At 60.0% G+C, this 25,023-nt stretch overlaps 2 protein-coding genes across 10 annotated transcripts in view; one reads left to right on the top strand and one right to left on the bottom strand.

Moving 5' to 3' along the window:
* MARK2 (microtubule affinity regulating kinase 2) overlaps positions 1-11,401 on the top strand; it is a 54,153-nt gene extending 42,752 nt beyond the window's left edge. For 3 of the 7 annotated variants that reach the window (XM_024574566.4, XM_053923823.2, XM_053923824.2), the window contains exons 7-19: positions 1-57; positions 753-989; positions 1,427-1,546; positions 1,652-1,751; positions 1,835-1,947; positions 2,761-2,893; positions 3,158-3,336; positions 3,615-3,712; positions 4,543-4,704; positions 5,335-5,592; positions 6,634-6,660; positions 8,657-8,701; positions 9,271-11,401. In XM_024574566.4, the coding sequence (XP_024430334.2) occupies positions 1-57; positions 753-989; positions 1,427-1,546; positions 1,652-1,751; positions 1,835-1,947; positions 2,761-2,893; positions 3,158-3,336; positions 3,615-3,712; positions 4,543-4,704; positions 5,335-5,592; positions 6,634-6,660; positions 8,657-8,701; positions 9,271-9,631 (1,890 nt within the window). In that variant the 3' untranslated portion in view covers positions 9,632-11,401. The remainder of the gene's footprint in view (positions 58-752; positions 990-1,426; positions 1,547-1,651; positions 1,752-1,834; positions 1,948-2,760; positions 2,894-3,157; positions 3,337-3,614; positions 3,713-4,542; positions 4,705-5,334; positions 5,593-6,633; positions 6,661-8,656; positions 8,702-9,270) is intronic. The other 4 variants (XM_024574567.4, XM_071221394.1, XM_024574570.4 and 1 more) reach the window with 3 other exon arrangements.
* A 207-nt stretch (positions 11,402-11,608) lies between these two features.
* Positions 11,609-19,904, bottom strand: RCOR2 (REST corepressor 2). 3 transcript variants are annotated; one of them, XM_053923826.1, is made up of 13 exons: positions 19,833-19,904; positions 16,083-16,321; positions 15,290-15,346; positions 14,907-14,987; positions 14,655-14,707; positions 14,407-14,568; positions 14,176-14,300; positions 14,009-14,078; positions 13,711-13,926; positions 13,232-13,309; positions 13,039-13,096; positions 12,673-12,902; positions 12,161-12,560 (listed from the first exon to the last, which is right to left on the bottom strand). In XM_053923826.1, the coding sequence occupies exons 2-13, from the start codon at positions 16,207-16,209 to the stop codon at positions 12,246-12,248; spliced, it is 1,572 nt and encodes a 523-aa protein (XP_053779801.1). In that variant the 5' UTR covers positions 16,210-16,321; positions 19,833-19,904; the 3' UTR covers positions 12,161-12,245. The 3 variants fall into 3 exon arrangements, with proteins under 3 accessions (XP_053779800.1, XP_053779802.1, XP_053779801.1); XM_053923825.1 differs by lacking the exon at positions 19,833-19,904 and having other exon boundaries at positions 11,609-12,560; positions 16,083-16,962; XM_053923827.1 differs by lacking the exons at positions 12,673-12,902; positions 19,833-19,904 and having other exon boundaries at positions 11,961-12,560; positions 16,083-16,919.
* Positions 19,905-25,023: the final 5,119 nt, after the last annotated feature.

Raw genomic sequence — 25,023 nt, 5'->3', positions numbered from 1 at the left:
ATAGTGTCTGCTGTGCAGTACTGCCACCAGAAGTTTATTGTCCACAGGGACTTAAAGGTAAGGCGTGCTCTTTCCCCCGCAGCACCTTTCAGCCAGGGCAGGGTGTTCCCCTCTGTTCGCCATGACAACAGAACCATCAGGCCAAGCAGTCGAGGAGACAGCAGCCTTTAATACTTTGCAGATGATGAGGAAGCCCCTAGGGCTGCTTCTAGTATAGACCTTACAACTGGACTTAGGATCCCATTCCAGCCAGCAGGCAGAGGCTCTCCCTGCCATTTCCCCTCTGCCATGACCCTCCAGTGCTCGCAGGCACAGCAGGAGCGCTCCAGGCTTTGCTGGCCCTCTGGGCAGCCTGGCAGAGGACTGTTCTCACACCTGCAGCACAGCTGCTTTGCAGGCATGCGTGCGTGCTGAGATACCAGAGTGTGTGACAGCCGTGGGTGTCCTGGCCCCTGAGTCCTCACAGACGCGACTGTGATTAACCTGGTCCTGAGAAGCTTTTGCAGCTCAGTGCACCTCTGAGCCTTCAGGTCCCAGCGTTCACGTGGCTGCCTGGGTACAGAGTGGCCCGCGCTGCTTTCCTTCAGCCCAGCCTGTTCACACTGACTGGAAGGCCTGCCCCGGAGTTGGTGGAGAGAGTTCTAAGGCTGGAGATGACTTTCTGTTCGTTTTCCCCTTCCCTTCAGCTTCTTCCTGTCCAGTGCCTTAGTGTGGTCCCCTTGGTTCGCTGACATCTCCATCTTACCTCCCAGGCAGAAAACCTGCTCTTGGATGCTGATATGAACATCAAGATTGCAGACTTTGGCTTCAGCAATGAGTTCACCTTTGGGAACAAGCTGGACACCTTCTGTGGCAGTCCCCCTTACGCTGCCCCAGAGCTCTTCCAGGGCAAAAAATATGACGGACCCGAGGTGGATGTGTGGAGCCTGGGAGTCATCCTGTACACACTGGTCAGCGGATCCCTGCCTTTTGACGGACAGAACCTCAAGGTGGAGTGAAGCACAGTCTGAGATCGTTTTTATTACTTCTCCTTTCCTCTCTCAGCGTCCGGTCTTACCCCTGACCTCTCACCTTTGCCATTTTTCTACATTTCTCCCACGCCAGAGCTTCAGAGAAAGGCTTGCAAAAGGTAGCAGTTGAAGGTCTTCCGCACCCAGTGTGATAACCTCAGTTCTTTTCTCGGGGGCTGGGTCAGTTGTGTGTCCATTCATGCCCACAAGGCACTCAGCACTGCAGCCCTCAGGCCGGTCAGGCCAGAGGGCTCAGGGTCTTGGACTTCACCACCTCTCTGGGGAGTGGCCCTGTCCCCGGCTCTCTGCCTCCTACAGTATTTCATTTAAATCTGCTTGCCAGTCTTAAGCTCTCAGGAGCCTGGCTGTTAGAGTTATTCCCTTGGCCTTGGGGTGATTTCAGTTTCCTCCTGCAGGAGCTGCGGGAGCGGGTGCTGCGGGGAAAATACCGTATTCCATTCTACATGTCCACGGACTGTGAAAACCTGCTTAAGAAGTTTCTCATTCTCAACCCCAGCAAGAGAGGCACTTTAGAGGTGAGCAGCTGAGAGCCCAGCTGGCCCCAAGGTCCCGGGTTCCCAAGGAAACCTTGAAGCTGAGTCTCCTTCCTCTTTTCCCTTCCCCTTCACTTTGCTCCCCAGCAAATCATGAAAGATCGATGGATGAATGTGGGTTATGAAGATGACGAATTAAAGCCTTATGTGGAGCCGCTCCCTGACTACAAGGACCCGCGGCGGACAGGTGAGGCTGAGCTGCACTGGGCTGTGAGGTTGAGCCTACCTAGGACTCGGGGCCAGCCTTAACTGTATGTCCCCCTGATGCAGAATTGATGGTGTCCATGGGTTACACACGAGAAGAGATCCAGGACTCGCTCGTGGGCCAGAGGTACAACGAGGTGATGGCCACCTATCTGCTGCTCGGCTACAAGAGCTCGGAGGTGTGTGCCCTGCCCCACTCCCTGGTCTGTAGCCCTGTGACAGTGGCACCCCATGCCTTTGTCGCCTGCTGAGCGCAGACACTCACCTCTGAGCAGGGGTGCTGCCTCTGCTGGTGAACTTTGAGCCTCAGCTCTAGTGGCCACAGTCCCCTGGTCTTTGCTTTCACTGATCTCCCTCGGGAAATGAATAGGGAAGCTGGTGGGGTCTGGGCCTGGGCCTGGGCTTCCACATGGGTGAGTAGATCTGGCTCGGTCTCTGTTGGTTTGGCTGGGTCAGTTCTGTGTTGAACTAGAAACTTTATCTCCATATGTTTGCCTGTTTTTGGAAGTGCACCTCTCTGGGTCTTTGGGTACATGGGTCCTCGTGTTTTTCTTTTAAGAGTCTCAAGTCTGTGTTGCTTGTGCCTGGGTATGTGTAGCTGTGCGCATGCGTGTCCATCCTCTCGTCTGTGCATCTGGAGACTTCATGAGTGTTCTCGTCTGTCTGGGTCACCACACCCCATGTCCGAGTCCATGGATGCCATGGAATTGAGGTCTTAGTCACCATCTGTGTGTCCCTGTGTGCGTTCAGGGCCCCTGCGTCTGGATGAGCGTTCCTGTGGGCATGTGTGTCCCTCCCTGGAGGGGGGGGGGTCTTTGTGAGAGGTGGTGTGTGTCTGTCGGTGTCAGGGCACGTGTGTTTGCACAGGTGTTCATCTGCACATTGGTCCTGCAGGGCCTGGTTATACGAGCCTGGGCTGAATGGGCGGCAGGCAGGGTGGTCGTTGGTGGCATCTCTGCCTGACCTCTGCCCTCCCTTTCCTGTTCTTGCAGCTGGAGGGTGATTCGGTCACCTTGAAGCCCCGGCCGTCGGGTGACATGGCCAACAGCAGTGCCCCCTCCCCCTCTCACAAGGTACAGCGCAGCGTCTCAGCCAACCCCAAGCAGCGGCGCTTCAGCGACCAGGGTGAGTGCTTTTGGGAGTTGCCGGTGTGGAGACTCGCCCCTCTGCTGAGAAGTCACATGTTCTGGGGGCTTTGGATGACACAGCTGAGTTTTGCTCCCTGTTCAGCCACTTATCAGTATCGTGGCCTTTGGCAGGCCTTCCCTCAGGCTGTGTGAAGAGGGGTTTGCTGGATTGTGGGCAGGACTGTGGGAGAACACCGTGTGTGGGGTGGCACTCTGTGGGCCCCTGTCCTTAACCATTCCCACTGTCCCTCTGGCCCAGCAGCTGGTCCTGCCATTCCCACCTCAAATTCCTACTCTAAGAAGACTCAGAGTAACAATGCGGAAAATAAGCGGCCTGAAGAGGACCGGGAGTCAGGGCGGAAGGCCAGCAGCACAGCCAAAGTGCCTGCCAGCCCCCTGCCTGGCCTAGAGAGAAAGAAGACTACCCCTACCCCCTCCACGGTGAGCCACTCCAGCCCCCAGCGCCTTCTCTTGCCCCTCCCGCAGCCGGGCCTGTCCTCTCCAGGCAGCTCTTCTCCGAGTCAAGACCCACTGTCTTTGGCTGCCCACCTGGCGCCGCTTTTGCACGCCATGCAAGCCTAGCCCCCAAGTAAAAGCAACCCCTTTCTTTCCCAACCATACCCGCTTGTGGTGGGAGGTGGAGGGGAAGCAGGTGCTGTGACCCGGCCCGTAACACACTCTCGCTTTCTGGACACAACCTTGTTCTTTATTTCCCACAGAACAGTGTCCTCTCCACCAGCACAAATCGAAGCAGGAATTCCCCACTTTTGGAGAGGGCCAGCCTTGGCCAGGCCTCCATCCAGAATGGCAAGGACAGGTGAGCAGGCCTGGGCCCTGCCTGCCACGCTCCCCAGAGCCACCTTTCATGGCTGTGACATCTGTCAGTGGACCACTTCCCCTCCCTTCTCCTTGGAGTTCTGTCCTGGCTCTGTCCAGTCCAGCTTTCCACACACCAGACCTCCTCCTCTCCTCCTTCTCCGCCCCCCACTCCCACCCTCTTTCCCTGTGCTCCTGTCACCTCTCCTTGCAGTGTGCCAAGTGTGACTCCCTGGTCGTCTCCGCTGCCTTCTCGCTTCTTGACAGCAGCCAGGGCGTAGCAGCCGCGCTCTTCTAGGCATCCGTGCTGAGGCTTTGTCTTGGGGCCCCAGGCTCAGGGCCGGGCAGACTGCAATGCCCACCTGAGGGGTATGCACACTGAGGGTGGCTCCAGCTGTGCCCGAGAGAGCAGAGCTCCCCCTCCTTGACCGTCGGCATCTCTTATGTTGCGTTCCCGGCTCTGCCTTTTCTGAGCTTAACAAACATTCCCCTTAGCAACACCCTGCTCTTTCTGGCAAGGAAACATCCTTGTTCTTAGAATTCCTAGGAGACCAGTGCAGCCTGGAGCCAGTTGCCTCCTGTGGGCTTTCCGTACTTTTGGTTTCCTCCCCCAGACTCTGGCCTCCCTCGCCTTCCTCACCCTGCCCTCCACTTCCCAGCTCTGCCTTCCTCAGCTCTGACTGGTGTCCCCGCTGCTGCTGCTCCCTGGGGCTGACCTGCATCCTGCCGAGCTCTCAGCTCTGGCCCTTCCCGCCCCACCCTTGCTTCCTAACCCGTCTCCTGCCCCCACCCACCCCTAACCCAGGCCTCTCCGCTGCTTTTGTCTCCTAGCCTAACCATGCCAGGGTCCCGGGCCTCCACGGCTTCTGCTTCTGCCGCAGTCTCTGCGGCCCGACCCCGCCAGCACCAGAAATCCATGTCGGCCTCCGTGCACCCCAACAAGGCCACTGGGCTGCCCCCCACGGACAGTAACTGTGAGGTGCCGCGGCCCAGGCAAGTGTGCTGGGGCAGCTGGTGCACCTGCTGCCCTCCACCTGCCCCCCCTGCCCCCAACAAATTTCTTCCCACCTGGGTCCTGCTCTGTTCTTGTCATCTTAGCCACAAGAAATGGTTTTGTCCCCTGCAGCCAGGAAGTGGAAGGAACAAAAAACTAGCTTAATGCCCCTCTTTTCCTCCAGTTCTCCCTCTCAGAACAGATATGCCAGAAGCCGTCCCGAGGCTCCAGAAGGAAGCCTTTTTGTTCTGAGCCTTCCCGGACTTCCTTAGGACCCCAGGGACAGTCAGCATCACAGGGACCGGTCCTCGAGGGTTGGTCAGCATTGTCCCCTTGAGGTTCCAGTCTGCCTAGCTCCCAAGGAGCCACTTCTCTCCAGCCTGTACCGCTCTCCACACACGTGCCCCTCCTTGCCTCCCTCCCTCTCCCAGCCATCTCCTTCCACCTCCCTCAGACGCCCTTCTTACCGGTGTCCTCAGTGGTCACACCCTTCCTTCTGTGTCCTTTGTGATGGCTGCCTCTGCCCTAGCATCTTCCTTCCCTGTTCCTACCCGAGGGCTCCAGGTGCTGGTGGTGATGGCTTTCTCGTGCCCTAATGCACTTTCCCCACCCCCGCCTCTTTTCCACAGCACAGCCCCTCAGCGTGTCCCTGTCGCCTCCCCCTCTGCCCACAACATCAGCAGCAGTGGTGGAGCCCCAGACCGAACTAATTTCCCCCGGGGTGTGTCCAGTCGAAGCACCTTCCACGCTGGGCAGCTCCGGCAGGTTCGGGACCAGCAGAATTTGCCCTACGGTGTAACCCCAGCCTCTCCCTCCGGCAACAGCCAGGGACGGCGAGGGGCCTCGGGGAGCATTTTCAGCAAATTCACCTCCAAGTTTGTACGAAGGTGAGTAGGGGCCTTAAAGTGATAAGGGTGTGAGGCTGGGCCTTCCTGCCCGCCAAGGGGTGAGGACAGTAATAGCTGGAACTGGGCTTGGGTCTGGGGGTTAGAAGAGGCTTTGGGAAGCCTAAGGAATTGGGTCTTTGTCGGCACCACAGGTGCCCAGACCTTTGCTATCCCTCTCAGGTCTCCCCAACTCCTTATACACACCTCATTCCCTGGCCTGAGCAGATGGCCAATGCTGATGCCGCCTCCTCTCTAGAAGAGTGTGAACTCAGATGCTAAAATAAAAGCCCCCTCTCCTCCTGGGTTCCCATGGAAACATATTTGGTGACGCAGCTGCAAAGTCATGAGGCCTGAGCCAGGCTGGGCCAGCAAGGAGAGTTTTTCCTGGTCTCTTGTCTCGCCCCCTCTGACCCTCTTTCCCCAGCCCAGTTGGTTAGGTCTGCCTGCAGCCACTCCCTCAGCCATAGTCATGTTCTCCAGCCTAGGGCTGCCAGGGTGAAGGCCGTGAATGTAACAGCTGGTGGGGGCCCAGGGTGGCCTCCTCCCTTGCAGCCTGATGCCCTGATTTTCCTGTGTGGGAACCAAGGTGGGGATTCTCTTCATGAGGTTTCTCACACCCAGCTCTCCACGAAAGTCGGGACAGTTTTGATTCTTGAGGTGCATCCAGCAATCTGGCCTCTTGGGATACTCCCTGTCTCTATCCCACCCCTTTCTCCCCCATCTTAGTGTAGCTCAGGAGGCAGCCAGGAGGAGGCCTGGAGAGAGCAGGCATGCCTGCCCCTCCTTCTGCACTTCACCCCGCTCAGCTGGAATAGACAGAAACCGTGCCCCTTCCCAGCCCTGGCATGCAGGTGCAGGACTGCAGGGTGGAGTGGGACGGATCCCAATGTCTGGGACTCTAGTCTCGCTGAGCGGCTCTTCCACAAACAGGGTGACCCTTGAGCCTGTAAAGCCCACTCCCTACCTGCTTATCCATATACCGTCTTGTTGGTTTTTTTTATTTCTTTTTTTATTTTGTCTTTTTTTGTTTGTTTTTTTTAGAAATCTGTCTTTCAGGTTTGCCAGAAGGTAGGCGTTGAGCCCGCTGTGTGTGTGTCTGTGTCCCGTGTCCAGCCTCTGTCCTGCCTCTGTCACTAATGCCCATTTTCTGGCTCTTGCTCCCCCTCCACCTGCTAACCATACTTGTGTGACCCTCTCTGCCATCTTAAAGGGATGAAGACTGTGCTGACGGGGCAGTCGTGCGAGGCCACGTTTGCCCACTCAGGGCAAATGACTTTGAAGACGACGGTGCTGTCCCCAAGCAAGGGGGATCTTCTTGGGGAATTCTCCCTTTAAGATTGTCTCCTCCCCCAGTCCCCACCTCTGGGTTTTGGTGTTTGGTCACGAATATTGGGTTTCTTTTCTGGCCCTTGCCCCTGTCTGTGCATGCGCTCTGAAGAGTCTACCCCTGCCAAGGTTGAAAGTGCATCTGGGATGGTATCTCATTCTGGGTCTCCTGGCCTTCCCTTCTCTGGTCCTCGAAATTTCGGGGCTGTATGACCTCTTGCCCCTATCCTATGGGATGGCAGGACTTTGGAGGTACTACAGGGACACTGGGGTCCTATGGCTTCAGGCTGCTGCTTCCAGGCCCAGAGGAGCCTTTGCCTCACTACTGGGGTACAGCACCCCCTTCTGGCAGCTCCTGCAGAAGTAGGCCCACCCCCACCCAAGCACATCTCTTGCCTCCAGCAGTATCTGGATGAACCAGGCTAGCTCCTCCCCTCTGGGCTGTGTTTTCCAGATATAGCCTGTGGCTTCCAAAAAGCCAGGAGCTGAGATGTTCTGGGGTCCCTGGTGAAACAATGGCAGATCCCCCCTCACTCAGGTGTCTCCCTGCCTAGGCGGGGTCCTGTCTCTGCCACAACCCCTGGCCCTGTCCTCATTTTCTCTGGAGGCCTGGGTGGGCCAAGTACCAAGCCGAAGACCACGGGCCAGGTTGAGAGCCCTGGTTTGCCAAGGTTATCAGTCCAGGCTCTATGTTGGGGCTGGGACACCTGGCAGGCACGTTGGTGCCCCAACTGACAGAGAAACACCCAAGACAGGGTCTTCAGGCTTTCCCTTTCCACCCACCGAACTCCACCCAGCTCCTCACTGCATGGATGGCTGTTGACTCATGGGGCCCCAGTGGGGGCCTGCCCTGCAGGGTGCCTCCACCCACAGGGCAGGAGCCAGGTGGGGCTGGAGAGAACAGCCAGGCTCCTTCCCTTGCGCAGCCCCGGCTCCTGGCTCACAGTGTGCTTGTCTACATTTGTGTGTCTGTGATGTCTTTGTGTTCCTTTTACATGTGCTGCCGCTGCTCGCTCTCTCCTTGCACCCCTGCTGTCCTCTGCAATCCCAACTTTCCCAGCTCCAGGCACCCGTCTTCTAGCCAGGAGCTGGAGAAGCCGCTCAGCGGGGCCAGACCTCTTCCTCCCCCCACCATCCCAGGGTGTCTGCCCTGCCCTGCCCTGCCCTGCCCTGCCCTACATCCTCCCTTCTGTGCAATCAGATGGCCTGGCAGGCAGGAGTCATTAAAGAACGGGGGAGGTAGGCTCATCTCGGGCCCTTCTTCTCCCCACCCATCCCCAGGCATATCAAAGCATTTCCGGAGCTTGGCCCTTTGAGCCTCCTGTGAGAGGCCTCTGTTTACCCCTAGCCCCTTCCCTCTAAGAGGACTGTACAGTGGCGCTGGAAACCCACGTACGGCAGGAGTGCTGGCTGTGGGCTGGTGGGGCCTTTGCCTGCTGCTCTGTGCCCAGTGCGCAGGCCTGCCCTCCATACCCCTCCTCCCCAGCACACATCTCTGGGAGTGTGGGAAGGGACAGGCCCCGCCTGCCAGGCTCCCTGCTGGAGAGGGACAGTCGAGCTGCCAGTGTGAGGTGCTGCAGAGCCACATTGGCCTGCCAGGTGATGGGGAAGTGGCCTTTGGGCTGGGGTTCCGCCTGCCCACTGGTGGCACCTCCCTGGACTGCCATTGCCTGGGTCTGTGTCTGTGGAAGGAGCGAGAGGTCCCAGCACTAAACTCTCCCTCGCTCTGTTTTTTGAGGAACCTGAATGAACCTGAAAGCAAAGAACGAGTGGAGACGCTCAGGTGAGAGGGCTGGAGCCAGCACCGGCCCTGCCCGGGCCACCGGGCTTGCCACGCACCTCCTGCTCCTCTCCTCCTCCTGCCACCCTGTTGCCACCCTCTTGCGGCCTCCCTTTTCCTCAGAGAATCCCCACACCCCAGCTCAGGTGTGGGCCCTCCTCAGATCTGTGTATTCTGGAAGGAGGAGCCTTGGGCACTTGTCTCTGCCGCAGCTGCTTCCTCTGTCCAGTGTGTGACCTGCTCAGGGCTATTGAGCACCTCCTCCCCTTTCTTCCCTGACCCTCCCCTCTTCAAAGGAAAACATGGGACTGTGCCCCTGCCCCCACTGGGAGCTGGCTTCTCCTCACTGGCTTCTCCTCACCTTCTCTGCCAAGAGACAGAGGTGCGGGACTGCCCACACCTCTCGCCCACCCTCTGTGCCCTGGACCAGGTCTAACTCCCTCTGCCAGTCTGGTTGCCTTCTGGGCACCATCCTGCTCTCCTCTCTGGTCTCAGGGTCCGTGTGCCAGGGTGGCTGCCCTGTGGGTGGGGTGCCTTGGCCCCCACTGATCCCACCTCTGCCCTCCCTGCAGACCTCACGTGGTGGGCGGTGGAGGCAATGACAAAGAAAAGGAGGAGTTCCGGGAGGCCAAGCCACGCTCGCTCCGCTTCACGTGGAGCATGAAGACCACGAGCTCGATGGAGCCCAACGAAATGATGCGGGAGATCCGCAAGGTGCTGGACGCAAACAGCTGCCAGAGCGAGCTGCACGAGAAGTACATGCTGCTGTGCATGCACGGCACGCCGGGCCACGAGAACTTCGTGCAGTGGGAGATGGAGGTGTGCAAACTGCCGCGGCTGTCTCTCAACGGGGTTCGGTTTAAGCGGATATCGGGCACCTCCATGGCCTTCAAAAACATTGCCTCCAAAATAGCCAATGAGCTGAAGCTTTAACAGGCTGCCAGGAGTAGGGGGCGACGGAGGCTGGCCCGCTGGACTTAGCTGCTGGGCCTCTGCTCCGACCCACCTGGGCGAGACTGCAGAGATGGATTGGCGTGTCTCTCCCTGCTGGCACTTCTCCCTCCCCACCCTGCTCAGTTTTTCTTCCATGTTTGTGGGGATGGGAGATGGTTCTTTCCCCCCAACGTTTACCCCTGCCCAGATATTCTCCTTCCCCCCTCTCTCCCACAGGAGGCAAAGGAAGGGAGGAGGGGTAGGGGGGCAGGGCTCCCCCTCGGTACTGCGGTTGCACAGAGTATTTCGCCTAAACCAAGAAATTTTTTATTACCAAAAAGAAAAAAGAAAAAAAAAATCCCAGCGGCCACCTTTCCTCCCTGCCCCATCGGGACAGTTGAGACTGGATCTGTGGGGTTTCCCGGGAGGGTGGCTCAGGGCTGGAACACTCTCAGGCAAGAGTGGTGGAGTTCCCTGTCAGGCCCTCCGCCAGGCCCACTTTGGGCTTCTCCCCTCTCATCCTCTCCTTCCCCTCCAAGCAAACCACCAGAGGTGGCCTTCCCCTGACCTCAGGCCCCTGGGCTGGAGCCTGGGGGGCTGGGGACTGGGGCAGGGGGTGCTGTGCAGCCCTGAGGTGGTTGGGCTGGCAGCGAGGCACGGGGCTCTGGCCTCCCTCCACACTGTATCCTCTGCCCCCCTTCCCCAGAGCTGGGCATTTCCTTCCACAAGCTGCTGTGGGGACTTTTGTTCCCCCCCTCAAAAGTCTGTGCCATCTTCTCCCACCCCCTCCTGGTAGAAGGCGGGGCTGACCCTAGGGCCGGGAGAAGGGAGGGGACTGCAGGGCACATGGGCTCCTGGGCCCCCAGGGGGCCGCCTGGGCTGCTAGTCTCCCAACGGGGACGCCGGGCATTCTCCGTTCTGGGAGAGCCTTTGTCTGAGAGCACAGCCCCCTCGCCGGTCCTCTCCCCTCCCCACTGCTCCGTCATTGGCATTAATCTGGGCACCAGCTAGTTCCATAAGCAGTGACTTCCCTCACCGCTCATCTCTCGGCCTTGCCTTTTCTTCCTGACACTGTCGCCCCTCCTCTCAGGAGACACTGCCCAGAGCCTCCATGGCCACCTGGCAGGAGGCTGGACAGGGCAGCAGGGCCGGGAGCTTCTGCCCTCCACCGAGTGGGGGGACAAATAGGCCAAGTGACTCCCAGCTTGCTAACCTCCGTGGCCAGTGTGGGAGTGGCTGGTTATGGGCGCTTGGCTGGTGGCGGCCGCTGCATCCCTTAATTTATTTCTCTGCTGTTTCTGTTCTTGAGAAATTGGGGGAAGGGGTCCTGCCCCTACCCTCACCTGAGTTGTACATTTTTTTGTGATGGGTTTTATTTTTTATTTTATTATTTTATTTTTTTCTTGATTTATGACGACTCCACCCTTTCTCATCACCCCTCCACCCCGCCCCCGGCTAGGCCCCACGGCAAGTACAGCCCTTGGGTCCCAGGAAGGGGCCTTGCCAGCCTCAGTCCTCCTGCCCCCAAGCCCAGCTTCGGGCTCGGCTCCAACCAAGGGCTCCCTGTCCTTTCTCCCCTCCCCCCTCCTGCCCTATGGAACAGCCCTGGTGCTCCGAGGGGCTGGGAGGGCATGGCTTGGCTCCCAAAGGGGAGAGGGGGTGGTTGGGGGCTCCCAGGCAAGGTGGCTCCTCCCCACCTAGTCCCCTGCTCCTGCACTTAAGTTTCTCCTCTGGATCAAACACGAAATAAAGAGAATGTTTGGAATCTGAGTTACCTCCTCTTTCTTCTCCCAACTGGGCAGGGACCCAGTCCCTGTGGGCAAGATGTAGCCCAGCCGCCTCCCTTGCAGGAGAATGGATTCCTGTCTAGGGCTGGCGGCTGGGCCGCATGCCCTCCCCCCTTGTGGCAGTCGGGAAGCAGAGCCCAGGGTCCTTCCACCAAAAGGGAAAGAGGACTCGGTGAACTTGAAGGTTTTATTTTATTTTTTAAAAAACATTGAAAAATAAACCCATGTCTGCATATGTTTCTTTCTCTAAGCTTTTGGGCAGTGGGCACAGTGGGCACCCTGGGAGCTCCTCAGCACGTCCTGCTCCGCTGGAAGACGGGAGCCACCCCTCAAGCCCCTGCTGACTTCAGACCCCAGGGGACCTCTGCCCATCTCCTCCCTCCAGCACCCTCCCTACCTCACCCCAGGCTTATTGCTAAAAGAAGGGAAAGAGGAAGAACAGCCAACAGGCCAAAATGTCCTCTTTCCCACCCCCCCCCCCCAAGCTACAATCACTACCCCCTCTACATGAAGGGTAGGGCCCAAAGGCCAAACCCCAGCAGACTAGGAGGCAGCCATTCCAGTCCCATCCAGGAAGAGAAAGTACCCCCAGGCCAGCTCAGAAGGACCGAGTCCCGGCCCCTGCCTGGGGTGGTGGAAGAGATGGGCACAGCTGCCAGAAACGGGTCAGAACTGTGCCGCTCTTCTGCCAAAGACCATCAGCAGCTCTGGGTCTCTGACAGACTGGCAAGAGCTCTAGTCCCTCCTGTCCTCTGCGAAGCCAGAGGTGCCCAAACACGTCCAGCAAAGGTGTTCTGGAGCCTCTGGTTGGAGAAGAGCCTCAGGGCTCAAAGTGGGGGTGCTGGAGGCTCCAGGGGGGCTCCGATCAGGGTGGGTGGGGGCTGAGGGCCAGGGCGGGCACTGTGGCGGGAGGCAGCCAGAGCAGGGCGAATAAGAGGTGGTGGGGGCTGGTTGGGGGCCAGCCGAGGCTGGAGGAAGCGGCCCTGCTGTAGTGGAGGTGGCTGGCGAAGCAGGGTGGGAGCTGTGGGCAAAGGTGGCCTCAGCAGTGGGGGTGGCTGGGACAGTGAAGTGGGAGCTGGAGGGGGGTGCGGTGCAGGGGGCACGGATCTGGGCACAGATGTGGAGACGGACGTAATCTGGACCTGAGAGGAAAGAGAAGAGTGAGAAGGCCGGGCTCCACCACACCCTCAGCCCAGCATGACTAGGCAGTTCCTCTCCTCTCTTCTCTGAAGGGTTTCTCTCGCTCCTTCTCACCTCATCATCTTCCTCTAGGGCTGAGGCTGGCAAGGGAGCCCCTCTCCTAGCCTCCTCCATGGGGACCGGGGCTCCAGGAGCCCCATCCTGCTCGGCCTCCCACTCCTGCAGCACCTCCTCCAGATTGAAGCGGCGCCGGTAGCTCACAAAGAAGGTCTTCACCTGGGTCAAAGTCTTGTTCCCAATCACCTCTGCAATAGCCCCAAAGTCTTTGCCATACCTACGGATGGCTGCAAGAGTCAAAAGGGCAGCAGGCTGTGAATACCCCTTGGAACTAGTTACTTCCTGATCTCTCCCCTCTGCCCCAGCTCCTTGGAGGGTGGGGAAGAGATTTCTGGGGCCCTCTGTCCTCATAGTCTAACCCACCTTGCACAGCCAGGAGCTGCTCGTCTGTGGTCCAGCGGGAGTTGAACTTGGTGTTGGCCTGGAGAACAAGGAATATATCCTTCACAATCAGAAACATAAAAATGGAGGCCCAGCCCTCCAAGCAGAATGCCTCTTTCTGCTCAGCCACCAGAGAGAACCCCTTCCTGCACCCCAGCTCAAAGAGCAGCCTCACCTCGGGGGGACGCAGTGGATCGATGCCGCCCTCCAGGGCTTGGCGGAGGCTGCTATTGGTCTGCTTCATGCTTTGCACCTGGGAAGACCAGGAAGTGAAGGAGCATCAGACTCTTCAGGCCGAGGACGCTGTCAATCACTGCCAGCCCTCGCCAGGGCCCCGCATCTGCAGGAAGCAGTGCCACTTCCCAACAAAGCTCTTTGCCACCCACCACCTTGGCTCATTCCGCCCTCACAACCACTCAGTAGGGAGATGCTGTGCCTCACTCCGTCCTGCAGACCAGTTTTTTTTTGTTGTTGTTGTTGTTTCTTTTAAGGCCCAGAAAGAATGACAAGTTACCCAGAAGCCCAGAAGGCAGGGCAGGAGTAGAGGCAGGCCTGGCACCTGCACCATGTCCCTTACACTTCAGCTGCCCCAGTCATAACTCCCTGCTGCTGAATGCTCCCTTTGCATGGCCCCTTCTTTTCTTGGGCCCCCACCTGGCGCTTGAGGGAGATGAGCTGGGAGTCAAGGCCTCGGAGCGTGAGGTTGGCAAGGTCCGGGCTTCCCGACACAGCAGTGAGGCCCTCTGGGCTCAGGTACATGCCCTTGGGTGGGCGCCGCCGGGTTCTCAGTGGGTGGTGGCGATACTGAGACCCCTGGGCCTCCTTCTTCCCAGGTCCTGGGCGGGCATTCAGGGGCCTAGAGGGCAGAGGCTGCCAGAGACGAGAGAGAGAGGGTGGTACAGAGCCCCAGGAGAGGGCAGGTGGGTGGGCCAGACCAGCTCTGGGACCTCACCTCTCTCTTGGGGTCTCCAGCGTCTGGCTCTCCCTCACTCACAGTTCCTCGTCCCTCTTCAAGCTCATCACTGCTGACACAGGGGCCAGGGAAGAAGTGAGGCAGGGGCAGGGTCCCCCAGGAGCTCAGGTTTCCCACATCCCCTTGGCTTGCCCCTGGACCCCCACCTCTCTTCTTTGTCCTTTCGGCCCCCCAGCCGCCGAGCCTGTCTGTCCATCACGCTGGTTCGGCTGCGGGTCTTCTTCCAAGAGTAGTAATACTTCACCAGGCTGGGGATCAGCTTGTCAGGCAGCTGAAGGGGCAACGCCAGAGGCTGGGGCCACCCAAGAGTCTGGGCCCCAGGCAGGCTCATCAGAAAGGAGGGGCTGAGGAGCGATGGTGGGGGTGGAGGGCTTTACCATCTGCTGGATCCGCTGGAAGCACTTGCCATGGAAGCCAAAGGCCTGTTCAAACAGCACCTTGTCCTCCACAGTCCACTCGTCAGGAAACGGGGTGAAGTTGGCCAGGTCGGCCAGCGACTTTTCTACATCATGCTTATGCCACAGGAGCATGCCCAGTGCCTGTCCCGGGAGAGGAGGCAACTCAGGCTCCACCGCCCCATCACCATCTGGTCTCCAGCCCAAACCTGTGTGGGGCCAAGGCTCACCTGCTCAATGTTGTAGCCGTGCTTCTCCTTGGCCATCGCGATGTACTTGTCAACTGCAGGGGCGGATGGGGCCGGGTCGTGGATAAGTGGTTGTAACTCCTAACCCAGGCCTCCCCAGATGGGCACGCCGGCCAGCCTGCGCCCCAGGCAGGGGTTGAACCCACATCTCAGCCTCCAGCCCACTTCTGAGGCAGACTGGCATGCACCCCAGTTCCCAGGGATGTGTGTAAATGCAGGGTCCCACCCACTCACGCTTGGCATCAGACACACAGTGGTTGGGCGACCACACCAGCATCCCCTTCAGCTCCTTGTTGCTGTAGCGTGCAGGGCTCTCTGAAAGGCAGCAGAGGGAAGACACTCAGATCAGCCAGGTGGCGCTGGCCTGGACCCATGGCCAGAGGGCGGCAGAGGAGTGGGGCCTGTGAGGTGAGGCCCAGGAGGGAGGGAGGGAGGGGCAGAGACCCAGACAGGAAGGCAGAGCAGGAAAACTAACTGTGCCATGGGCCACCCACCCCCGCCTGCCCGCCTGGCTTGTCCTTCCAGTGGGCACCAGCCAAGGGCTCCCCCAGGTGGGGCTCAGGGCCAAGCCATGGGTCCTCCGCTCCCCTCCCTGCGCAGCCTGTCCTGCCACTCACCAGGCTTGCACTCCGGAATTACGGCCTGGTAATTGGTTCCAACGCGGATCATGCTGTCTGTGGAGCCAGGGGGAGGCCGTCAGGACTCAGGGAAGGGAGGGAGGGAGGATGGGAGGATGTGGTGGGGGAGGTGGCTGGCCTGGAGTTCTTCCTGAGCACCCAGGGCCCCCACCTTCCAGAAGGCTCACTTTTCCCTCATCTTTCCCCTCAGTTACCCTCAGCCATAGATGGAACTTGAAGAAGAGCCCCTGCCTAGTCATAGTCTATGGGAGGTTGGGGGAGAGCAGAGGACAGGGGCCAGTTTTAGAGCCCAGACCAGGCAGAGCCCTTTGTTCTGGCTGGGGGGTGGGAGGAGGTTGGAGGGCTGCCCCTAGACCTGGACCACGGCCCTGCAGGGAATCCAAGGCTCCTCCCCTCCACATGAGCTTCACAGCTTGGTGTGGAGGTGTCTTTCCAGCCCTTGCCCTGACCCGACCTCAGTCCCTTGCTAGGTGGCAAGGTGGCAAGGTATGAGGGGCCCAATCTGTGGATGGGAAGGACGTCCTAGTCCCTCGGGGAATGAGGGCAGGGCGTGGGCGGGCAGGACCTCCTGCTCAGCAGCTAGGGGCCCAGCCTCCAGATTCCCCATGCCGGCAGCTCCAGGCTTTGAGAAGCAAGGCAGATGCACCAATCCAAGGGGGGACAGGAATCATCAGTATAATACGCCCGTGGTCCACAACTCTCCCCCTCCCTGCCCCCACACTCCGCCCCCCGCCGGGGGAGTGCGCCTTTAACCCTAGGCCGCGGGGCTCACCGTGCGAGTGTTCCTCCTCGCTGCTGTCATCCTCCGAGTGAGGCTGTCCGCCGTTGGGCGCCGTCTTGGCCCGGCTGCGGGACAGGATCCCGGAGCCCGCGCTAGGTTTCTCCATCACCGAGGGCATTACCCCGCCCAGCTGCCCCAGGGGGCGCGGGAGCCTTCGGAGAGCAACCCGGGGTTGCCGCGCTCGCCTCGAGTGCCGTGCCCGGCCCGGCCTGGAGAGGTCGCCACTGAGGCTACAAGAGGCAGGAGGTCAGCGTGGCTAGGGTCCGGCGGGGCGGGAGCCCAGCGGACAGCCCAGCGCTTTCTGTGACCCCCGCAGGCGAAGGCGTCGGAAAAGTTTGTGTAGAAGTGGGGTACGCAGGGGAATGAGCTCAAGGTCCGATGCGGCTGAGGGGCGCGCTCGCTCTATACGCTCCCCGGGATTAGGGTTCCCCAGGAGAAGTCAGGGCACCCTGCCCTCGGGGCGCCCAGGAGCCTCACAGCCCTCCTGCCCACGCAGTTCAGCAGGCGGGCGCTGCAGTGCAACTGACGCCCCCCGCGGGCTCCGTGCCTCTCGGCTGCACCAGGATGCCCCAGTCCCAGGGCGGGTACCCCTGTCCCGACCAGACCCCTGCCTGCGACGCCAGCCCGCGAGACTACGGAGGTGGCGGCGGGACCCCGATTGTGGCGGCGGGACGGCGCGCACTGCACGCGGCGCTGGGGCAGAGTTGCCGGGAGTCGGGCGGAGCTCAGCCGCGGGCGCCGCCTCGCACGCTCCCCGGCGCGCTCGCTCTCCCTCTCCCCGGCGCGCTCGGGCTGCTGCTCGATCACCCGCCCGCTCTCCGCCGCCGCTCGCTCCTCGCGCACACAATGAAGCTGCTGGCAGGGAAGTAGTGCCGGCTGCGGCCTCAGCACCCCTCCCCCAGCCGATGCCTCCGCCAGCTGAACATCTGGCCCTGGGGTGGGCGGGAGGGCCCGGAGGGCGGGGCCTGGGGGCTGGGGCTAGACCTCCAGGGGGTGGGGTCAGGACCAGAGTAGTGAGCGCTTCCCTCTGCAGGCCCCCCGGGCTCTCAGACTTGCCCCTGGGGGAGACCTCGCGGTCCCCCAGCAGTAGCTGGGGGTCAGCCCCACCCACGCGCACACCAGTCCCACACACCAGTGGGCTCGGGTTACTGCCGTCTGCCCCGGGGGCCCTGAGGCCGCTTTGCCCGCCCGCCCGGGTGGAGCCCAGCTTTTCCTTCCATTTCCCTTCCTGCCAAGGAACTCCCCGCCCCCCCTTCCGCAGGGGGGACCCCCCCTTCAGGCGCCCTTGGGGGCCAGAGCGGATGGGAGGCCGGACAGGCCAGGAATGAATTCCTCCAAGAGCTACTCGGCCAAACCTAGCTTCTGGTGCATCTGCGGGTCCCCAGGGGTCACCCCGATTCCCGGTAACTGCCGCAATGTGCACCCCAAAACAGTGGCATAAGGGTTTGACGGACAGGGAGTGAGAGGTGTAGGGGAAGGTCTGGACTGCAGGGAGAGGGCGGAGCTGGGTCTCCTCCCCACTGGGTTCACTGTCACCCCAGCTGGGAGCAGCATCCCCCTCCCCCAGGACAAGCACGGGCAGAGTGACAGACCGGGAAGCGGGTAGAGCGGCACAGACGGAGATGGGGGAGGGGGTGGGCAGAGACTTTCAAAGCCAGACCCAGCCACCCTGCCAGGCACACAAAGAGCCGGCGCACACACCGGCGGCAGCTCTGAGCCTGCGAGCCTTGCCGGTGCCCGTCCCCGCCGCCCAGGGCACGTGCGGCAGAGCACACAGGCCCAAGCCCCCGCCCTCCTGCCCTCCCACCCAGAGCCCCTGACTCCCAGACACACCTCCACCCGGGCACACCCCGCTGTGCCCAGACTGAGCCGATCCTGCGCTCGCACCCTCCACTCCCTTCACTTCCTCGGCCACTCTGTAATCAGATTCCTAAATTTAGAAGCAACCCAGGGCCCAGCGAGGGATCCCCGCCCCCACCCGCTGTCTGAGGCCAGCCGGCCGGGGTCCTGCGGTCGGTTCACGACCTGTTTGGGGCCTCCTGGTCCTGGGGCTCCTGGGGGCAGCTGGGCAAAATCAGCCACGACTCCACCCGGCTGCGGCACTGTCGGGCCACATGGGGCCACCCAGCCGCCGGCCACGTTGCCCGCCACACCTCGAGCCAGAGCTACGAGGCCTTTTCCTCCTCTTAAATCACGGATTGGGCACCAGCCCCAGGATGGGGAGGTCTGGACAAAGGAGGAGAATGAATGGGCCAAGGGCAGATCTGAGCTAGGGGGTCTGCTGCAAGATGAAAAGAGCCTCCCCAGCCTGACCCTTCCTGAGTGGCAGGGTTCCACCCCACCCCCAGCACCTCCACTCTTTAGGGAGGCTGTCATCTCTGTCCCCTCCTGCCTGGCAGGCAGCCATCGCTGCACACAGCCCTCTCCTAGGATGGAGTCTTCCATCTTGCCCACACCAGAACCCCATGAGGCAGGGCCTCAGTTGGGTTCCCCATCCTCCCACCCCTGCCTCCTTTCCCTACTTATACCTAGGGCTCAGGGCCCAGCCCCTTCCCGCCAAGCATCGGCATCATGCACATCCGGTCCCCAGGTCCAGGGCTGTCCCAGGCACCCCCAGCCCCTGGCATCCCTCCTTCCACAGCATGCCCCCAGTATACACACACATAAGAACCTAATTCTGCTCTCTGTCTCCCTAGAGCCTAGAGCTCAGGCCAGTCAAAGATTCTGCCCTGGAGGTGGGGGCAGGGAGGGGAGGCTCATTCCTTGAAGTTGGAGGGGGTAGTTCCTAAGCCCTGGCATGATGAGGCTTTTGCCTAGCACCTGCAACACAATACCGGAAGGTATCCTAGGAGTTTGGGGGTGACTATAGGGGCCACAGTATTTAGACAGGAGGGGCATTCCTAGTAAGAAAACCCCTCCCCAAAGGGCAGTGGCGGCTGGGTTAGAAGGGGGAGGGGCAAGGCCCCACCCTCCCACCTGCTGCAGCCACCCCCTCCCCAGCTGGCCCCCTCTTTTGTGCAATGCCACACAAAGGACAAGGGGCCCCGGCCGGCCTGGCCATCTGCTCCCAGCAGCCTGAAGGCTCTTAAAGAGACAGCACCCCCTCCCTGCCGCCCTGGGGCTTTGGTGCCGAATGGAGAGGGCTGCTCTGAGGGACCTGGTCCCAGCGGTACCCCAAATCCCACTCACTTTTCCTTGGCTCCCCCAGGCCCTAGGTCAGGAATCACACTCCCCCAGGCAAGGGGCACAGAGGTGCAGAGATGCCACGTGGCCAGGGACATGGGGGTGTGGGAGGGGAAAGGAGAGGCAGCCAGGGGAACCAGCCCCTCCTCCTCTTCAGCTTTAGGCGGCAGAGGGGCCAGCAGAGCTCAGAAGCATAGCCCTGGAACTGGGGTCGCTCACCTCCCTGAAGCCACCTCTGAGCTGGGTGAGAGCTACAGCTCTCCGGGAAGGCCCTCCCCGCCATTTTCACTGACGAGCTCCCTTCGCCTTCCTCGGGGAGGATGACAGTGCCTTATTTCTGAGGGCTGTGGGCCAGCATGCAGGCCTCCTCGCAGCCTTGCAGCAACCCCGTGATCTCGGGCATGCTTACTGCCTGCATTTTCCCGTGGAGGAAACTGAGGCTTTGCAGAGCCCTTGGCCATGGCCGAACACTGCCTCCCTCCAGGGCCAGATAAGGCTCCTTACCCCGAGAACCCCAGGGAAGCCCGACCAAACCCTCGCTCATGGCCTTTGTCACACCTCTGGGAACACAAGTGTACTTTGTTTGTGTGATTGTTTATATCCCGTCTATCTCCTCGCTGGGCTGTGGGCAGGGACTGTGTCCGCCGTGTTCACTGCTGTGTCCCCAGTGCCGGGCATGTAGGAAGCACTCAATATCTGCTGAATGAATAAATGTCAGGAGCCCAAAAAGCCTTCCTCCTCCCAGAGCTCCTCGGTCCTCTGCTTCTTGGGCACCTTGCCTCCTCCCTCCTCAAGGTGAGGCAGAAGGGACAAAGGTTGAACAGGGATGCTGGGAGAGAAAAGGAGGGTGACCTTGAGCGAGCCACCGGGCCTCCCCTTACAGCTCCCTCCTCCCAAAGGCGGGGGCAGCTCCAGCCAATCCTGAACTCACATCCCTGCCAGACAGACTGGGACTGTCCTGAGCTCTGGCCGCTGCGGTGTGGTGCCTGGGACCCCCGCCAGGCCCTCAGTGGCCACAGCCAAGGAGCTAAGCTTGGGGAGGGAAGCAGGCAGGCAGGCAGGCAGGCGGCCCTGGGGTGGGGGAGGGAGGGTGGCAGGATCTAAGAGAAACCCGACTGAGGAGTTGGGGGGAGGTGCTTCTCTGGACTGGAAGCCTGGGGAGGGGTGAAGCAGGGACAGAGGAGATGGGCTCCATTGTGGGAAGAGCTTGGGGAGCTCCCTATAGGGACCCCACCCCCTCAGTTCTTCCCAGACAGGAATGTGATTCCTCCCTCCCTTCCCCCACCCCCCCAACCAGAGCCCACTGGCAGGCTGTGTGGCCCAGGGCACTGCCCTCCCCCTCTCTGAGCCCAGTTAGTAAATCCCCTGGACCTGCTCACACTGCGCCCCCACCCCCCAGGGTTGTGAAGAGGCTGACAGAAGGTGACAGAGGTGACAACCCGGTGCTTGGCACTACCTCAGCACTGCAGCCACGTGAGGAAGGGGGTGAGGCAGGCGAATCAGTGAGTGCTGGTGGGGGAGGGCAGAACAGAACAGGGCGGAGGTCAGCCGGAGACCCCAGCTTCCTGACACCCACACCGAAGAAATCCGACTCTCTGAGCAAAGCAGGAACCGGGGAGGAAAGGTCACTAAGACCTTAGCTGAGGTAGACAGGACAAGGTGGGGGGACTCCCTGGACCCATGGGGAGGGCAGTTTCCAGACCCCGGAGCCCACGCTGTTTCTCCGGTAGCCAGGATGGGGACCTCCCCTCTCCCTCACCTGGACAACAGCTGGCGCCCTCTGGCGGTGACAGTGAGAACCAAGGGGTCCCACCTCAGCTTGGCCACAACCGTCCTCCCGGGTAGGCTAAGCCCGGCACTCTGAGGAGCCCATTCTCCTGGGGCAAGTGCATGAAATCAAGGTCCCCCTGGACCACTTGGAGTTACTGAGTTTTAGATCCAATCCCCAGCAAGTCTTCTTGATCCAGAGCCACCCAGAACCTTCCAGAATAATGTCAGGTGGAACAGAAACCCCCAGCAAAATGGCAGAGGAGACAGGACTCATTTGCTGTGTGGTCTGAGGTGAGTTACTTAGCCTCTCTGAACCTCAGTTCCTCCATCTCTCAAAGGGAACAATAATTCTGACCTCATCTGTTGGGAGGATCCAACATCATTTCGGCTGGAATGTAATTAGAGCCCCCGTAGATGCTGGTTTCTTTTTGAAGCAGGGGTCCCCTACTGAGCACCCCAAGCTGGGCTGGAAACCCCTTCACTGCTCCGTGAGGCAGCGCGTGCTCTGTGGGCCAGCTGAAGGCCATTGCCAGCTGGGTCTCCTGGGTCTGACCCCTGGAGCAAATAGCTTTCTCTGTGACGTTTGCCACTTGGCACCCTCCCTTCAGACTTGTCGATAGCTCCTGATTCCTGCCTTCAGTCTGACCTCTGCAGTCTGCCGCGGACGCGTGGCTGACAGCGGTTCTTCAACGCTGCTCTGACCCTGTCCTACGCAAGCTCAGTAATGTCCTGCGGTTACCTATGGCCTTCCAGACAAAGTCGGAACTTCTCTTCTCCCAGCTCAGGACTCAAGGGCTTTCCAACTTGTTTCTGATCCAGCCAAACAGGTGTGTTCACCATCTGCTGAGCCCTCTCGGGTGCCCCAGAGTGCCCCATCCGCCCTGCAAAGCCCGGCCCAGCCCACCGATTTGCATGCTCTGTGCCCAGCCTGGCCCTTGGGACCTCGGGCTCCTGCAGGCAAGCTCTGCTCTGTCAGGACACATCCAGGGCTCCCAGCCGGCGCGGCCGGCACCCTTCCTGCTCCCCGCTCAGGCTCCTCCTGCACCCCCGCCCCCACCCACCTGCTGCATGGCCCTTAACACATGGCCTTGCCTCCCACTTCCAGAGAATTGAGGCCATCTGGCAGGAAACCCTCCGAGCCTACCCCCACACCCAGAGATTCAGCTCCTTCCCTCTCACCTCCAGGTGTCGATGTACCTCCCCCTTCAAGGCCAACCTAGTTCCCAGGCTCCACACCCCCCCCACACAAACACACACACACACCCCTCCCTCCATCCACAGTCACCTTTAACTGCCCCTCTCCGCTAAAGCTACTGCTAGCTTTTCTTTTTTTAAGCCAGGCTTCTTAAAAGAGTTGGTCATACCCCTCCACCTTTGTCCTCGCCTCCCACTCACTTCCCAACCCCAGGCAGGGCCACTTCACCGCCCCCCCCCCCCCGCCCCGGCCACTCCACAGAGACTGTTCTTGCCAAGGTCACCAGTGACTATTGTCTGTAAACCCCAAGGACGTTCGGCAGGCAGGGTCTCGCTCCACCTCTGAACAGAGAGTGCCACCCCTGCTCCTAGTCATCGTCCCTGCCGCCGCCACCGGCTGTCCTCCTGGCTGTCTCCAAGCCCTGCTGTTGGTCTTCCAGGCCCACCCCACGTCCTTACCTCCCCGAGCTGTGGGTGCTCCAGTCTCCAGCCCAGACACCCACCCCAGACTCAGGGCCCCTCATCCCACCAACCGCCTTCTGGACATCCGAGCTGGGTTATCTCTCAGGCACCTCAGACCAGTCAGTCCGAACGGATCGCAGCCTCTCAACCGCTCATCGGCACTGCCTGCCCCCCTCCCAATTTCTCTTCCCACCAGCACCCGGAGTAGATACTTGGGAGCTGCCCTGGACTCCTCTGTGCTTCACTTCCATGTCCAACTTCTGTCGGCCTCCTCCATGCAGCAGCTGCCCCTTGCCTGTTACTGGACAGCCTCCCCGCGGGCCTCCCTGCCTCCGCTCTTGCCCTCCCCTGATCTGCTCCTTATTCAGTAGCCAGAGTGATTTGTCTCACAACCAATCCGATCCACTCAATCCTCTGCTTCTCATGAGCCTTGGATTCAATTCAAGCTCCCAAGCATGACTTATCCCCTTCAGAATCTGGCCTCCTGACCTCTATTCCCCCTTTGCCTTTCTCCTCTGGGGGTCACTGGGGTGCTGTGGGGTCGATCCCACACCGACGTCAGCCTTGCCCAAGGCCCTGGACACCATGTGGTTCAGAATGTGGACCAGTGACCTCATGTGGCCCCATCAGCAGGCTACAAATATGGGACAAAGGCCAGGAAGCTGAGCCTCGAGTGTTGGCTGCCATCTTTGATCCTCAGGGACAGCCAGCTCTGTGGGGGGGACCTCGAAGAGATGGGGAAAAACTGGTTTCTTAGTGACATCATTGAGTCACTGGGTCAACCTCATCTGAAGCCACCCAACCTCTGAACTTTTTAGTCGTGTGAGCCAATCGATACATTCCCTTGGTTGAGCTGGTTGATGTCAGTCTTCTGTCACTTGCAAGCACGGCCTCTGCAACGACACCCCCCAAAACACCACCCCACACGGACTCGCGCTGCGGCCACGCTCAACAACCTGCCACCCCTGACAGTGGAGAAGCCCTCTGGTATTCCTCTCGATAATTCTCATTTACCTTGCAAAACGGAGCTCAGATTCTGCAGGACATCCGCCCCCTCCCCATCTCCGCACAAGTCACTCTAACGTGACCACTGACCAGTTTGACTGTCCGTCCCCTCCTCGAGGCTGTGAGCCCAGACAAGGTGGACATCTGTGCTGGTGGCCTGCGCTCCCCCGGCTCCTCACACAGCTCCACAGCAGCTGGCACCTGGCAGGCGCCTAACATATGGCTGCTGAGTGACTCAGCCTCGGTCTCCCAGACACCACCTCCTCGGGAGAGCCCGCCTGGCTGCCCCCAGCTGCTCACTCCACGGGGACCTCCACTGCAGGTCCAAGAAATTCATTTCTGCCAAATTTCCCTGAACTTTACCAAGGTATTAGGAGCTTGTGGTTGGCAAAGTCTTAGAATAATCATAGAAAGAACCAACTTCTTTGAGTGCCTTTTCTTCACAGCTACATCCTCAGACCCAAACTTAGTACAAATACATAGATGTTCAGAAACTGTTGTTGAATAAAGTAGTGGATGAGCAAACAGACGAATTCAGTGCTTAGGAGTACCAACCACTGTGTGCGAGATGCCCTACCTCAGTTACCTCATTTTCTCCGGACTAGCCCTAGGGGGCCGGCGGTCTAATTATTTCCACTTTACAGGTGAGGAGCTGAGACTTCAGAAGGTAGCTTGCCTAAGATCTCACAGCTTGAAAGTGGCAGAGCTGAGACCAATCCCAAACCCGCTGACGCCAGAGCCCTGTTTTTCATACTCCCACGTCCACCTCCCTTCGGTGAAGATGCCCTTGGCTGTTCCTTCACTCAATGGTGTTTTGAAAACAGACATTTTGTCATCTGTCCTAAGAAGTGTGGAGGTTGGTGGTCACCACGGACCACACTCCCTGGCCATCAAGGCCTCAGGTGCTTCTCATCTGTCAGCTCTCCCTCTTGTGACTGTTGGATTTCTCCTCATGGTCACTAGATGGCTGCAGCTGCTCCGACCATTCCACCCTTGAAGCCAAATTTCCAGAGTGGAGGAGAGGGACATAGGGCAGGGGCTTTCTTGGCATCCTTCTTTTATCAGGGAGAAATACCTTTCTCGTGAGTCCCTGAGTAAGCCAAAGCACATAGGACGCCGTGACGGGAGTGGGCCCATCAGGTTTGCGCCCCAGCACACCGGCCAAGACATCCAGGGATCTCCACCCACCACCTGAACAGAACTGGGGCTCCGTTAGTGGGGAACACGAAAGCATAGCTGTTGGGTGGGCAGGTGACCCTGGCCCCACTGCCCTGCCCCCTGACACAGCACCTTCCTTTCAACAGCGTGCTCTGAACTA

This window comes from Desmodus rotundus, chromosome 5 (genome assembly GCF_022682495.2).
Source record: "Desmodus rotundus isolate HL8 chromosome 5, HLdesRot8A.1, whole genome shotgun sequence".
NCBI classification, from domain to species: Eukaryota; Metazoa; Chordata; class Mammalia; order Chiroptera; family Phyllostomidae; genus Desmodus; species Desmodus rotundus.
The sequence above is the reverse complement of the archived record's forward strand: the minus strand, read 5'-3'. Positions and strand labels throughout refer to the sequence as shown.

Coding starts and splice junctions, on each gene's coding strand:
- RCOR2 (XM_053923826.1), bottom strand. CDS start 16,209: ATGCCCTCGGTGATGGAGAAACCTAGCGCGGGCTCCGGGATCCTGTCC. Junction 13,927..14,008: donor CTGGAGACCCCAAGAGAGAG/GTGAGGTCCCAG, acceptor CGTCTCTGGCAG/CCTCTGCCCTCTAGGCCCCT. Junction 13,097..13,231: donor ATCCACTGCGTCCCCCCGAG/GTGAGGCTGCTC, acceptor CTTGTTCTCCAG/GCCAACACCAAGTTCAACTC.